Genomic DNA, 16571 nt, shown 5'->3' on the forward strand with positions numbered 1-16571 from the left:
TTAGCTCAGTGTTATTTGGTTATTGGACTAATTTCAATATGCCCAATGCAGGATTATATTGTACCTCTAGCAGTATAGGCAGGATAAATGGAACACAGTATGAGCTTTATTTCCAAGCTATTATTATTTACAGTAATTGTGATCTTCTCGATGTTGCAACAAAATTTTTGGTCCATTTCTGGTCCAGATTCCAACCAAGAATCTAAGCATCAGCAAGGTATTGTCTTAAAATGTTCCACATACCTAGTAGTGTTATTTTTTGTAACTGTTAAGTTGTTATCATGTCGATGCCGATTGCATCCAGATGTTTCCTCAAACCTCTTGGAATAACTCCCCTGTAATCCAATCATTACTGGAATAACAGTTGCTTTTTTCTCCCAGCGATGCTGGACTTCAATTTGTTGGTCCTGATAGTTTATAATTTTTTCTATTTCTTTTTCTTCAGTTGTGCTGTCTCTTAGGATTGCCATCAATCAGTGTAACTTGCTTCTCAATCACAATGATGTCCCATTTTCTTATCAGTTTGGATTTTAAAACCCCACAATATTTTAATATTTTTATTTTTAGCAATTTTTTCAGTCTTGTGTTTCCACCAGTTTTTTGCAGATGGTAATTCATACATTTTGCATGTTCCATTGCAGCATTACAACTACTTTGTCATGATGTTTTTATAGTTGATTTGTACGATCTAACTACATGAGCTGATGATATGATCAACAGGTTCATCTTTTTCTTTGCAAAATCTGCATTTACTTTCATTTGTAATCTTTTCAATTTTCTACTTCATGACATTGGTTAGTAGTGCCTGTTCCTGTGCTGAAAATATGAGTATTTCTGTTTCCTTTTTCATTGTTTGATTTTGCAGCCATTTCTAGTTATTTCTTTTGTCAATTTTATCTTCAATGCTTTTTGTACATTGACATATAGTTTGTTCTGCCATGCATAAATATGATTTTGTAAGTTTTTTTTTCTCTAGCTGTCTTTTGTTTTATACTTTAATTATATCTTCTTTGCAGACATCAGCCAACATTTTCTCTTTCTTAGAATTCAGAGCCTTTTTTTCCTTCTGCTGTTTGTTTCACTTGCAGTAATCTTCAGCCACCATTGTTTTGGGATAAGTAAAGTCAGTTGATAACACTTTGAGGGTGTAGGGCATGATTGATTGTCATGATTTTTTATAATTTTGTGGTCTAACGGTGTCTAATTATAATAATAACAGTTATTATTATTTATTTTTTTTTTTTTTTCATTTTGTATTACTGTATACTCCAGCTGTGCCTGCATTTTATCTCAGGTTACTATTCATTTTTCATCTTTATGTACAACACTTGACAGATTTTGAACTTAATTAATATTTTGTACATGAAGGATGCTTAATGTTAATTGTTCATTTAACCTATATTACTTCACTTCTTTCCTCATTAACTGATGACCAGTCACTTAAAAGCTAGATATGAGTCCTCTAATCTTAAGTGTTTTGTTTTCTCTGTTTGCTGTAAAATACCTACCCTATTAGGCTGTAATGGGTAATTGTATATGATATTTTACCATACAATAAAGGTTTGTGTATTTGTCAGATTGGATATTGCCTGTCTTTGCAACAACTGAAATTAACAAGGGCCCTCTTTTAAAGTACCTTAAGATTATTTATGATATTAGGTCTGTTCAAAAAATATTCAAACCGTTGTGTGATATAGTGACAGTAAGCATATTTACAGGGTGGATGACTTAAGGTGCCTAGTCTCCAGCCACTGCAGTTTGCAGAACTTAAGCCTCTCTTGGTAAGAGGATCCCTTCATTTCCCTCACCAATCTTGTTGCCCTTCTCTGTACACGCTCAAGGAAATCTACATCCTTCCTAAAATGAGGCCTCCAGAACTGTACACAGTACTCAAGGCGTGGCCTGACCACCGCCTTATACAGAGGGACAATCGCCTCCTTTTCCCTGCTAGCAAAATTCCTATTTATCATTGACAAAACCCCATGACCTGCCCTGGCAGCCTGTCTGCATTGCTCAGAAAATTTTATATCTTACTGCACAATTACTCCCAGGTCTTTTTCATTTTCTACCAGCTTAAGTGTAATACCACACAGTTGGTATGTTTCTTGGGCTTACGTCTACCCATATGCAGTACTTTGCATTTGTCAAGGTTAAACTTCAGTTGCCACTTCTTAGCCCATCTGCCCAAATTATCTAGATCCTGTTGCAGTAGCACACTGCCATTACTGTCATTAACAACCCTGCCAACCTTTGTATCATCTGCAAACTTCGACACTAAGCCTGATATACCTTCATCAATATCATTGATAAATACACAAAACAACAGAAGACCCAACACCGAACCCTGTGAGACTCCACTAATAACATTTGTCCATGAAGAGCAGCACCCATTGATTACCACCCTCTGTCTTCTCCCACTCAACCATCCTTTTATCCATTGTAGCAACTTGCCCTTAATACCATTCTGCTCCAATTTGTACAATAGTCTTCCATGTGCAACAGTGTCAAAAGCTTTCCTGAAATCCAAATATATGATATCAAAATTATTTTTTGCATACAGTTCCTTTGTAACCACATCATAATATCCTATCATATTTGTCAGACAAGACTTTCCCTTAACAAACCCATGCTGTGTCTGAATTATTGCTGCAGTCTTGTCTAGATGATCCTGCAATTCATCTTTAACCAGTGACTCCATTATTTTACCCGGAACAGAAGTTAAACTAACTGGTCTGTAATTACTCGTGTCACCCTTCGATCCCCCTTTGTGAATTGGGGATACATTTGCACATATCCAGTCTGTGGGGACTTCCCCCGAATCCAAGGATGCTCTCATAATTATGGCTAAGGGTTTGCTTAGTTGCTTTGCCGCCTCCTTTAATATAACTGGATAGATCCCATCAACTCCCAGGTGCCTTTCTTATGTTTAACTTCAACAATTTCTCCTCCACTTTGCTCTCAGTTATTACAAAATCATTAAGCACCCTGCTACAATTTGATAACCTTCTGCCATTTTCAAACCTTAATAACTCCTCATGTGTGAATGTAGATGCAAAATACTCATTCAGTTTGTTTGCTATCCGAACAGGATCATCAACAGTCAAATCATCAATATCAAGTGGACTAATCAGATTCATCCCCTTCCTTTTAGAGTTTATATAAGTAAAGAAATCCTTGCTGTTTTTCTTAGCATCTTTTGCCAAAGATTTCTCGTAATCTGCCTTCGCCTGCCTAACCTCCTTTGTGACCTGATTACAGACTAGCTTATATCTGCCATAGGCTTCTGAGTTGCTTGATAATTTATATGCATCCCATGAATTTTTCTTCTCTGTCACAAGTCTCATTAGTTCATTTGATAACCATTTAGGCCTAAACCTTGAACAATATTTCTTAATAGGTATGAAACTTTTAATAGCATCCACAATTAATTCCTTGAATGCTTCCCACTTAGAATTTACTGTTGGTAACATCGTCAGTTGATCCCACTGTACAGAATTTAAAAACTGTCTGAGACCACTGTACTCACCTTTACGGAAGCAAAAACCCTTTTCTTTACCCCTGATGGTAATTATGTCTTTAAGTAAATCCCACATCAGTACACTGTGATCACTTCCACCTAGTTGTTCCTTTATCTGCAAATTCTTAATACATGAATGATCACTGCTGATAACCAGATCAAGAGTATCACCCTCTCTGGTTGCCTCTCGAACATGCTGCTGCAGAAAACAATCATCCAATAAATCCACAAAAGTCTTACTAGTGTGTGAGTGACCAACCCACAAGTTCCAGTCAATATCCAGGAAGTCAAAATCCCCCATTATAAGACATTCTGATTTACTAGCCCACTCTATTTCTCTGTACAATTGTTCATTGTACTCATTCGAGTCATTAGGCCTATAACACACTCATACTCTTATTTTTGCTTTTGCAGCGCTTATGTCACACTAAACTGACTCAACAGTGCCCTGTTCATCTATATCAACTGGATGCACTTTTGATTTTATGTTTTTCTTAATTAACAGCATCCCTTCCCATCCTGTCTGTCCTTTCTGTACACATTGTACTCCCCAAATTCCAGTTCTGCATTCCTTATATCTGTGTGACACCACGTCTCTGCTACCCCAACAATATCTGCCTTTGATGTCTTGACCAACACTTCAAATCCATCAAATTTATTTATTATACTTCTAGCATTGGTAATCATGCAAGTATACATGTACCTATCCTTATTATTAGTTACCCTGACACATCTCATATACCCACCTGTTTCATGATGACTGCCATCCGTCCCTGAAACCCCCAGCACCCCTCGCTCCAGGTCGCACTCTGTCTTCTCCCACTCAACTATCCTTTTATCCATTGTAGCAAGTTTTCCTTAATCTCTCATAAGTTTCACCTTTATGAAGTTTTCTCTAAACTGGATTGCTGAGACAAGTTCTGCAGTTATTTTTGAGACAGTTTTATATTTTTGGCTACAGTCCTGTTCAGTGGTCTCTTTCAGTCAGCTTTAATTTTCTGCCACGGTTTGTCGTATCAGATTATTTTTTCTATACTTGATGAAAGCCGACATCACTTTCAATACAGCTGCTATGGGTACATTAAACAAATCAGCAATTTTATTCACCAGTGCTCCTGCTAAATGGCACCAAAATTTGGCCTCTTCGGAATTCAGACAGATTGGTTATTTTCATTATGTATCTTTTTATGTCACCTCTAAATAAACATCGGCTATTATCATATTTTCTTCAAGGTTACTACCTGCAAGAAACAAAAAATAAATAAATCATCACTGTAAGTTCATAAATACATCATAAAGCTGTTACAAAAACTATTACTTTCATATCAAGTGTTTCCATTATTTTGTCTACCCCCCCTGTATATTGAACAGTGTTGGCAAGAAACAACATCCTTGCCTTATTCCTCTACCTATTATTATTTTCCTTGTTGTTACCTGCACCCATTTTGAACATAGTCCTTTGATCCCTTTATAGTTCCTTAAACTTCTCTCTCTCTCGTCAGTCAGTTCCCATTTCCTTCAGTATCTTCATGAACTTTTTCTTATAATTCAGAGTGCAGTAATAATGCAGACGCAGCATGAGTTAAGTGGAAGTCTTGTCTGACCAATTTGATTGGATACTATGATGTGGTCACAAAGGAACTGGTGCCTCCATAGCCTGGCGCCTCCGTAGCCAGGTGGGAAGGAGCAGCAGTGCATAGCACACGCTTCTTGATTAGACCGGGGTTCGAGCCCGTCACCACCAAATATGGAGGATGCGGAAAGGTCAGGGAATGACCACCGCATATCCCGGAGCAATATGGCCTTAGTTGCTAATGCTCCTAAAAACCAAACAACAAACAACAACAAGCCTCCATAGCCAGTTGGGCAGGAGCAGCAATGCGTAGCACATGCTTCTTGATTAGAACGGGGTTCGAGCCCGTGACCACCAAATACGGAGGATGCGGAAAGGTCAGCGAATGACCACCGCATATCCCTGGAGCAATATGGCCTTTGTTGCTAATGCTCCTAAAAACCAAATAACAACAACAAAGGAACTGGATGCAAAAAAAAATTATTTTGATATCATATACTTGTATTTCAGGAAAGCTTTCGATACTGTTGCACATAGAAGACTATTGTACAAATTGGAGCAGTATGGCATTAAGGATGGTGTTATCTCACTTGCTCTAATATGCTTAATCATATACCCTAATAGCTTAACCCTATATTCCACTTTCCCTAAAAGGATATGCTCTATTCCCACGTGCACTAATTGCATGGCCTATATCCCATTTACCCTAATACCACGTTTCCAGTGTGTATATGTAATCATGTTCTATTTTTTCAGAACGATAAAAATATAAAAGTGGGCTTCGAAAACATAATGAAAAAAATAAACGATAATAACAAAATAAGAATACAGTAATAAAAAATTTTTTTTTAGTAAACAATGTATTTTTCTTTATGTATAAATGTTTTGATATCCAATAAATAAAAAAATAAACACAAGTTTGAAATATAAATACAAATTATTAAAGTTTAAATTATACTAATCATTTAGTGAAAGAAAGTGACCAACTGCTTGCACAGAAATGTGTGACTCGGTGTCCTCGTTTTGTCTAGCTGCTGTAATTTCATTAATTTCTTAATAATGTGTATCGTGTATTATCATAATATCGTATTTATGATTTTTATGAGGTGTAAGATTTCCAACATTTATTAATCCTAGTATAATCTTAAAGTTAGCTTGTTGTTTTTTTAAATGGGTAATCATCTTCTATATATTAAATTAACACGATGGTGCCCCACAGATTTATTTAAAGCATAATGCCATCCTTCCACATGATTTATTGTCCAAGGACCAAAATTACCATGATGATTCTACAGTGATGGTGGAAAGCAAGCTGTGGGTTCAGTCCAATTTGTTTCTAAGTATTTTATAAGCTTTTCATATGAAGGATGTTCTCGAATAATTTCTTCCCAAGCTTCCTCTAGTTCATCTAAAGAAACAAATGACAATCCCATTATTGACTTTACTAACATTCTGACAATTTGTTCTTCGATGTATGCCAATTGTAATCCTAAATGTTGTACTTTCTGCCAAATTGCTTGAATGAAATGAAAGAAACAGCCCTTAATATCAGCGTCAGGAAATGTTTCTTCTGTGGATCTGATGACAGCACTTTCGCAATCAACTTGGAATTTTCTTGGTTGAAATGTCACGATTTGCATTGCTTTCTGTTGAATTAATCAGAACATGCAATTGTAAGTTGATTTTGACTTGTCTGGAAGGAAAATATAAAGAAATTGAAACATTTAGCCTCTATGTAACACACATAGGCAGCTATGATACATAGAGCATGTTACTCCCAATGGTAGGTGTGACAGTAACGCACCTACCATTGGGATGCAATTAGGGCAGGTCACCATTATGGCAGGTGTTCATTAGGGTATATGCAATTATGGCAAGTGTTCATTGGACAAATCACCATTAAGGCAAGTGACCATTAGTGCTTCTGAGATTAGGGCATATGAATTAGGCAAGTGAAGCTAAACCATTAAGGGCAAGTTGAAATGATGGATAAAAGGATAGTTGAGTGGGAGAAGACAGAGAATGGTAATCAATGGACACTGCCCTTCGTGGACTAATGGACTAATGTTATTACTGGAGTCCCCCAGGGTTTGCTGTTGGGCCCATGGTTGTTTTTTATATTTATAAATGATATTGATGAAGGTATATCTGGCTTAATGTCCAGATGATGCAAATGTTGGCAGGTTGGTTAATGACAGTATGCCACTGCAGCAGGATCTAGAAAAGTTGTGCAGATGGGCTCGGAAGTGGCAACTGAAGTTTCACATTGACAAATGCAAAGTACTGCCTATGGGTAGAAGTAACCCCAGAGAAATGTACCAACTGTGTGGTACTACACTTAGGGTAGTTGAGAATGAAAAAGACCTGGGGATGATTGTACATTCAGATATGAAGTTTTCTGAGCAGTGCAGATAGGCTGCCAGGGCAGATAATGGAGTCTTGTCAATGATATACAGGAATTTTTGCCAGCAGTGATAAGGAAGTGATTATCCCTTTGTATAAGGCTATACTCAAGGTGAGTACTGCACACAGGTCTAGAGGCCTCATTTTAGGAAGGATGTACAGTTGCCGGAGTGAGTATAGAGAAGGGCAACAAGATTGATGAGGGGAGCAAAGGGGTGCTCTTACCAAGAAAGGGTTAAGTTCTGCGAATTACAGCGTCTGGAGACTAGCACCTGCAAGGTGATCTGATTGAGGCGTTTAAGGCCTTGAATGGTTTGAGCAGGCTCAGTTCTGATGGAATTCTTCATCTTGCTCAGATTAAGAATCTGAGGGGACAGAAACTCAAATTGAGGAAAGACAGTTCTACAATAGATGTGCGGAAGTTTGCCATTGAAGTTCAAGCACAAAATTATATGAAATCATTAATGTATGAAGTGTAGTAAATGTAATATAATATTATTTGTTTTATTTATAAATAATTTATATGGTATGCATTATTATATCTAGAATCACATATATAAAATCATATAATTTGAAAAGATCACAATCTAATTTGATGCAAAAATACAAAACGTAATCAAAATTAAATACAGAGTGGTATAAATCAAATCAGCAGCATTTTTTAGTGGAAACAATGTGCTTGAATATTTTTCATTATTGCTGTGTATCTTGGTTTCATATTTTGGGACACAGCTAACTGAAGATCTGGTTCCAAGTTAAGTTTATTTCTAAATGTGGTTTTAATAATAGTCATTGCAGAGAAAGTCACCTCACATCAGTACGTTGATCCAAATGGAAGGGTTGCACTGCTCGCTCTGCTTACCAAATCACCCCATGGATCATCTCATGCACCCCTAGGGGTGCACACATCCCACTTTGGAGACCACTGTGTTAGATCGTACCTGGAATACGCATATAGGTTTGGAAACTTCGTTTTATGAAGAGCACAGATCTTTTGAAAGGGTGCAGACAGGAGCAGTAAGATAAGTGGGGACCGACATGGACTATTAGAGTTCTGTACATTGCAGTCTCTGAAAACTAGGCATTTTTGTGTTGACCTAATTGAATTGTATAGGGTTTAAAATGGTAAAGTAAACTAAATGCTGTTGGAATCTTTACTCATTCTTAGAGGACACACATGTGAAGTTAAATTGAAAAGGATGGTTGCATAATAGATATGCAGAAATTGTCATTCAACTGGAAAGTAATTGAGTGTCAATATAAACTTCCAGGTTTAGTGGTGTGGAAGTGGGTAGTTTGGATAAATTTAAAATTTGGACAAATTATTATAAGGTGTAGGTAAATGAAGCCGGATTTATTATTGTTTTTTATTTTCTGGTTACCTTTTCTTCCTTGCATTTTCTGACTAGTATATCTATGTATGAATGAACTCCTTGTACATTCATACGTAGATATACGGTGAAACTTCCCTTTAACGGACAGCCATGGGGAACGAAAATGTGTCCGTTAGAGAGAAGTGTCCGCTAACAAGAAGTCTGAGGGAGAAAAAAAAAAGAAAGAAAGAAAAATCGTTAAACGTTTAATGTAAAATTAAATTAAAATATATACAGATTTTGCACAATATTTTTGTAAATAATATACATACAATTGTGCTATGCATATTATGACTTTATCTTAAGAAAACTGCATACAGTAATCACTTATTTTCTTCTGCACCTTCTTCCGGCTGATAATTTGGTTTTCAACATTTGTTTGAAGTGAAGAAACCATCGAAAGTCCTTCAGTATCTTCTTCAGCAGCGAAAAACATTTTTAAACGATTGATTTGTATGAGCGCTTCTATTTTCATCGGTGGTTCGTCGTTAATATGTTCTTCGACAGAATGACCTCCTTCCATTTCTTCATCCTCATGAGGAACATCTTGAAAAATATCGATGATAATGTCCTTGATATCTAGAGCACCATCTTCTGTAGTGAGGTTCGAGTCTATATCTTTGTAGCCAGGGTCACTTGTAGCTGAAGTATCGTACATTATCAATAGATGTTGAAGTTCTTGTTCTTCTTGGTGCTCCACATTGCTGTTCACAACTTCAATTTTTGCGTTTGAGAAGCTAGACTTTACAAAACAGTTCACCACAGTTTGTTTTCTAATTGCATTTACTGAAGAGGAAATCCATTGAATCGCAATCTAGGATGCTGATTTTCTTTGCAAGGTCACTCGCACATGTTACATCGTTCATGTTTGCAATGAGATGTCTTAAAACACGTTTTCTGTAGTGAAGTTTAAAATTTTTTATTATCCCTTGATCCAAGGGCTGACACTCTGCAGATGTGTTTGGTGGCAGAAAAACGATTTGAATGTCGGACAATTCAATGTGCGGGTGAGATGCAGCATTATCCATGAAAAGAATAATTTTTTTGTTTTGACGAATCATGTTTTGGTTAAAGTGACTTATCCATTTGCTCATGATATCTCGTGTCATCCACGCTTTTTTATTAGACTTCCAGTCAACATTCAAAAGATTCAACTTTATGCCCTTGAAACAACGAGGATTTTGTGGTTTTCCTATAACAAGAGGTTGTTCAAAGTCTCCCAGCATATTTGTACACAATAGTACAGTCAAGCGTTCCTTAGAAATTTTTCCGCCCTGGCACTTTTCGTTTTTTAGACTCATTGTTTTTTCAGGAAGAGCTTTAAAAAACAACCCTGTTTCGTCACAGTTGTAAATATCCTTAGCTTCAAAATCACAACATAAATCTTCCAATTTGACGGTCCACTCTGTTACAACCCAAGTATCAACAGATCCACCTTCACCACTTACAGTTTTCCAAGAAATTTTATGCCGAGTTTTGAACTTGTCTAGCCATCCCACAGAAGCTTTGAACTCATTTACTCCCATAGATTTCGCAACCTCCAAAGCCTTTTCCCTAATAATAGGCCCATTAATGGGAATTTTTTTAGCATGTTCGCGACAAAACCACTCATACGTAACATTGTCAATTTGAAGTCCAACAGTTTTCGGGAATGATTTTTGAACCTGATCATTTCCGTGTTGCCAAAATTGTTTGAGCAGTTCATTTTTTTTCTTTAGGATGTCGCTTACCTGCGTCTTCCTGATTTTGAATTTTGCACCGAGATTGCGAACACTATTTTTTTGCCAATCATACGCATTAATGAGCTCGACTTTATCTTTTAAAGTTAAATGTTTACGAGAAGACATTGTGCACTTCACACGACACTGAATAAAACTGAAAACTGAAACTGAAAAGATGAAAGGCTGACCATATCCCCCCCTGCACACCTAATTCATCAGAAGTTGTACACGTGCCTTAAAATTCTTGAAAAAGGGTTTAGAACCATGACGTAAACCTTGATAAAATTCAGAGAATCGGAAATAGAAAATAAACACACGATTGAGGCAATACGTGGAAGAAAAGTTCCTAGAAAAAGGGCCATAAGCTCGCCCGCAGTCCGTTATGGGGAGATCAAATTAAGTGCTAATCTAAACGAAACAGTGCAGATTGCCTGTCCGCGTCCGTTACAGAGAATGTCCGCTAGACAGAAGCTGCAAACACGTTAAAACCAATAAAGTGAGTTGGGGAATTTGAAAATGTCCATTGTAGAGAGATGTCCGTTAACGAGAGGTGTCCGTTAGGAGAAGTTTCACTGTATCCGCTTTCATAGATTGGTGATTGTTCAGTGCAATATATTGCTTGCCTTTTCCTAGAGGAAGATCATCAACATAGGAGTCTAAAACTTGTTTGAGCATATGCAAGTAATTTTCATCTGTAACCTTCCCTCAAAAATGTAAGGTTCCACCAACTTGCAATCATGGATGGCACATCAAACTACAACCTTAGGATTAGTTTTGAGTGGCCTTCGACCATCCAATTAGGGTAACATTCTAGTATCAACAATTATGCTGATTAACAGAACCATTCAAGTAAAAGCAGGCCTCATCACTGAACATAACATCTGATAGCAAAGTGGGGTGCACACGTAAGGTGTGTAATACCCACTCACAGAATTCCACCCATCTGTCGGTGTCATCTCCATGTAATTCCTGAAACAGTTGTACTTTATAAGGATGGAATTTGTTTTGTTTCAAAATCCTTGCAGCAGGCATTCAGCTAATACCAATAGCCTAGCCAAGTTTCCTCCAAGTTTTTAGGGACTTCTGATAAGGGTTTCAAGAGTAATAACAGAGGTTTCATCACCTATGGATGTTCGAGGGCAACCTACATGGCTTGTCAAAAGCACTAGCAGTTGTGTTTAAATGGTCAAGTAGTTTCCCAACATATTGCTGACAGGGTTTGTTTTTATCGGATGCCTTTGGTGAAATATCTTGCACACTCTCCTCTGGCTCTTGCCATTTGTGTAAAAGCACCAGTTCGTTCTCGTGTGGTGTTTGGTCACTCATTTTTCAATATCTACAAAATGAAATTAAAATATAATAATCATAATAATATTTATTAATGATATCAATAATAACATAATATACCCTATAAGTATGGACTTTTTGTGATACCCTATATATATCTCTGGAATTTGATTGTCCTGATTATGCTAAAGTTCTATTTTATAATGATGAAATTTTAATTGATGAAATTTTAGTTATATAGTTTTATGAAATGAAAATAAAATAAGCATTATTATTACTACCACCACCAACAACCCTCCAAAAGATTAAATGTATTTTGGCACCCATTTTACCCATATTGACGTTGCAAAGCTCTTCATCATTGTTAATTGATCTGTGTTGTTTTTCAGGAGGGTGGATTAGACCACCAAATTGAGGATCTAAAATTAGAAAGAGACCAGTTGAAAGTCCAATGTCAGGAACAACAAAACCATATTAGAGAGCAAAGTGAAAGAGTTCGTTTGTTTGAGCGATCCAACAAACAATTAGAACTTGATAATGAAACATTAGCATACAAGGTAATACCTTTTATGAGTACAGATGAATCAAAAATTGGATTATTGATGAAATTGTAATATTATTGCAATATTAGAATTTGTTATGATTTTAAATTATTATTATTTCTAAATCTGTCTTTTCGGAATTTTGCAGTAGAATAAGTGTGTACATACACACAAAGAAATTTCAATTAAAAATCTAGCCATAATTTTGAATAAAAGTAATAATATTAATATGAAGTGATGGTTGATTAATGGTTCACAAACTTAGACCATGTTATTAGTCTATTTTCCCCCCTCTTATATCTTAATGGAAAGAAAACTGTGTTTAGCAGTATAATCTATGTTAAAAATATAGATAATATTGTTAATTGAAAATAATAGTAATTATGGATAATAAACATTAAAATAAAATTAAACAAAGATATTTAGTCTAAAATGTCAGTATTCATGTCATTGTTTTTGCTGGTGACAAAACCTTGCCACATCCATCATGCATTTAGCATTAGCAAAGGCACATGATGCAATAAAGCAAGCTTATATAGCATCAGCCAAAAAAAAAAAAAAAACCCTTATCTCACCCATCCACTCGTTCCAAATGTTTGTCAAGTTCTGCCTTGAATCTATTTAAGCTATCAACTTCTACAACGACTAATGGAAGTTTGTTCCAGCAATCAACCACCTGCTGGCTAAAGGCAAACTTCCGCACACTTATCCTACAACCGTCTTTCCTCAATTTGAATTTATGCCCTCTCAGGCGATTATTCTGAGCAAGAGAAAGAATCCCATCAGCATTGAGCATGCTCAAACCATTCAAGGCTTTATACACCTCAGTCAGATCACCTCGCAGGTGCCTAGTCTCCAGACACTGTAATTTCCAAAACTTAAACCATTCTTCGTAAGAGAAACCCTTTGTTCCATTCACTAATCTTGTTGCCCTTCTCTGTACTTGTTCCAACAGCTCTACATCCTTCTTGAAATGAGGGCTCCAGACCTGTATACAGTTCTCAAGGTGTGTCTGACCATTGCCTTATACAAGGGGATAATCACCTCCTTATCCCTGCTAGAAAAATTCCTGTATATCATTGACAAGACACCATGAACTACTCTAGCAGACCATCTGCACTGCTCAAAAAACTTCATATCTGCCTGCACAATTACCCCCAGGTCCTTTTCATTCTCTACCACTGTCAGTGTGGTACGACAGAGTTGATACGTTAACCTGGGATTACTTCTTCCCATATGTAGTACTTTACATTTGTCAATGTTAAACTTCATTTGCCACCTCTCAGCCCATCTGCTCAACTTTTCTAGATCCTGTTGCAGTAGCAGCGTACTGTCATTAGTGTCATCAACAACCCTGCCAACCTTCGTATCGTCTGCAAACTTGGACATTAAGCCTGATATACCATCATCAATATCATTTATAAATACAGAAAACAACAATGGACCCAACACTGAACCCTGAGGGACTCCACTAATAACATTAGTCCACGAAGAGCAGTGTCCATTGATTACCACTCTGTCTTCTCCCTCTCAACCAGCCCTTCATCCATAGGAGCAATTTGCCTCCAATGCCACACTGCTCCAATTTGTGCAGCAGTCTTCCATGTGCAACAGTATCAAAGGCTTTTCTAAGATCCAATTGATATCAAAGTTATTCTTTGCATCCAGTTCCTTTGTGATTACATCATAGTATCCAATCAAATTAGTCAGACAAGACTTCCCCTTAACAAACCCATGCTGTGTCCGAGCTATAACTGAAGTCTTGTCTAGATGATCCTGCAATGCTTCTTTAACCAGTGCCTCCATTAATTTCCCTGGAACAGAAGTTAAACTAACAGGTCTGTAATTACCTGTGTCTCCCTTTGATCCTCCTTTGTGGATTGGGGTCACATTTGCACATCTCCAGGCCATGAGTACCTCACCTGAGTCTAGGGAAGCTCTCATAATTATGGCTAAGGGTTTGCTTACTTCCTTTGCTGCCTCCTTTAATATAACTGGATAGATTCCATCCGCCCCAGGTGCCTTTCTTGTGTTCATCTTCAACAATTTCTTCTCCACTTTACTCTGTATTCATGTCATTGTTTTTGCTGGTGACAAAACCTTGCCACATCCATTATGCATTTTATTACAGTATTCTTTTGCAGTAGTGTAGTGTACAGGTGCTCTGTTTTATTGATATTTATAAAGAATTCTGAAAAACTATCTATAAGATAGAGGCTGTCAATTTTGGAAGCAAACAACAGGATACCATTCACTACCACTGTTCATTTTAAAGGAAGCAAATCTGATTTTAATGACGTTTTCTTCCTCCTCAAACTTGGCAAAGGCTAATTTTCTCAACGAGAGAAAAATGCTTCCATGAAAAGTGTATATTTTCACATCACCTTAATTTTCAAAACTTTAAATATGTTATAAGTTTCTTAAACCTATTGAAGTTTGTTAAATTCTTTTATGTTTTGAAGTCTGCAAAGAAATGGAGGAAGTGATTGCTTATATTTTTCAGCCTATTGTATCCTAGACATATATTTTAATAATTTATTTTGCTGATTAGTGATGGATTGTTTTTAAAATTTGCATGCACAAGAGTTTTCTTTCAAACTGCTTGAGATAAAATAGGATTCCACCAAAGCTTTGAGAAAGTGGAGATTTGGGTTAGTTTGTATCTGAATCCAAACTAATCAAAGTTAGTATTGATTTTAATAAATGTTAGTCAGAAAGTTTGCCTCCTAATAGTAAATATTTTGTGCAAAATTGAACATGGTGGATCAGAATTTTCTGGACACATATATGTGCAAAATAAATGGCAACAGGATCTGTGACTAATCCTGTTGCTATTAATTTTCATTGACATCCCTCTGTGGTTTTTGGATTTGATGTTTCATGTCATGATTTGCATGCCTCATTTCTGCACAGCTACCTGTAGTAACTGTGTAGAAGAAATGGATCATTTCTTCAGAATGGGGCATGCAAATCATGACAATCCTGAATTTCTACGTACCTTGTAGGAATTCAGATTCTGTCAATGCCTTAATTCATTTGCTATCCTTTATCTGGAAAGAAAGAGAAAAGCAAAAGTTAGCATTAAATTAAGTGGCATAAAATTCTCTTACCTCATGCATATACAGTGATAACTGTCTTACATGCTAATCAGGCAACAAAAGTTCAAAATAGGAATTTACTTTCTGGTCGCCCTGTAGGATAAAAGTGCACTGAAAACTTGTCAGTATTTTGTAACATTGTTAATGATAAAGCTTCTATTGTTAAAAAAAAATAATAGCTTAATGTGAAAGTGATTTTAATAACTTGATGTGAAAGTGACATTCAGAGCCCATATAATATTGTTGAGAAATGTTCAACAAATGTATGGTTAAATGCTTGGTTACCACTTCTAAATATTTGTGTAACTTAAATTAGTTACAAGTAAGCAAACACACAGAAAAATATAACCTAAGTTATACTTCTTTGTGTGCTTACTTATGGTTTAAATAGGTTGTTACTTAGAAATTTTTTATTAATGAAATTATTTTGCTTCTAATGTAGATTATTTGAATGTGCTCATTTCTTCAGAATATAATTTCTTTCAGTTGACTGAAGCATTAACACAGTTTGATGAACTGGAAGACCAATTAAAGAAAGAGAGGTATAAAGGAAGACGTAAGTAATGTAATGCTATACATTTATTAATGTCATTAATCACTGTCTTGAACTGCTTAGTTTAATGAGCATTTTATGTGCAAATATTTTCTGTTAGTCCCTTGAAAACATTTTAATTCCACAAAACACACCAATCAACCTTTAGAACACATGTAATTTGCAAACACAATGCACTAAAGTTGAAAAATCTCAAATTTAATAACTTAATTATCTTCATTTGGTGTGTTTTTCGATGGCCTCATTTGCATAGTTCATAATATTGTTATGATGAAATGTTGCAGATTTCAGATGTGCTGTAAATTTGGATGTTAGTTTTCTCCATGCGAGCATAACAGCTTTAGAGTTTATATATAAGTATTTAAAAGTTACTGTTACTAATCTGACAGTTGTCACATGGGGCCTGTCAGGTGACTTACACAATTTTTTGCACAGTTTTTGTTGTTTGAAGATTAATGACTGAAACTTTCTCTACCTTCCTAAATATAGATCCACTTTTATTCA

At 36.2% G+C, this 16571-nt stretch overlaps 1 protein-coding gene across 1 annotated transcript in view; it reads left to right on the forward strand.

Moving 5' to 3' along the window:
• The window catches only part of LOC150079261 (uncharacterized), a 123726-nt gene that overhangs the window by 83723 nt on the left and 23432 nt on the right, over positions 1-16571 (forward strand). Inside the window, exons 6-7 of the mRNA XM_090383360.1 lie at positions 12264-12431; positions 16001-16070. Coding sequence (XP_090239486.1) covers positions 12264-12431; positions 16001-16070 — 238 coding nt within the window. The remainder of the gene's footprint in view (positions 1-12263; positions 12432-16000; positions 16071-16571) is intronic.

The sequence above is a fragment of the Mastigoproctus giganteus genome, chromosome 10 (assembly GCF_048544385.1).
Source record: "Mastigoproctus giganteus isolate SK-2022 chromosome 10, ASM4854438v1, whole genome shotgun sequence".
Taxonomy (NCBI): domain Eukaryota; kingdom Metazoa; phylum Arthropoda; class Arachnida; order Uropygi; family Thelyphonidae; genus Mastigoproctus; species Mastigoproctus giganteus.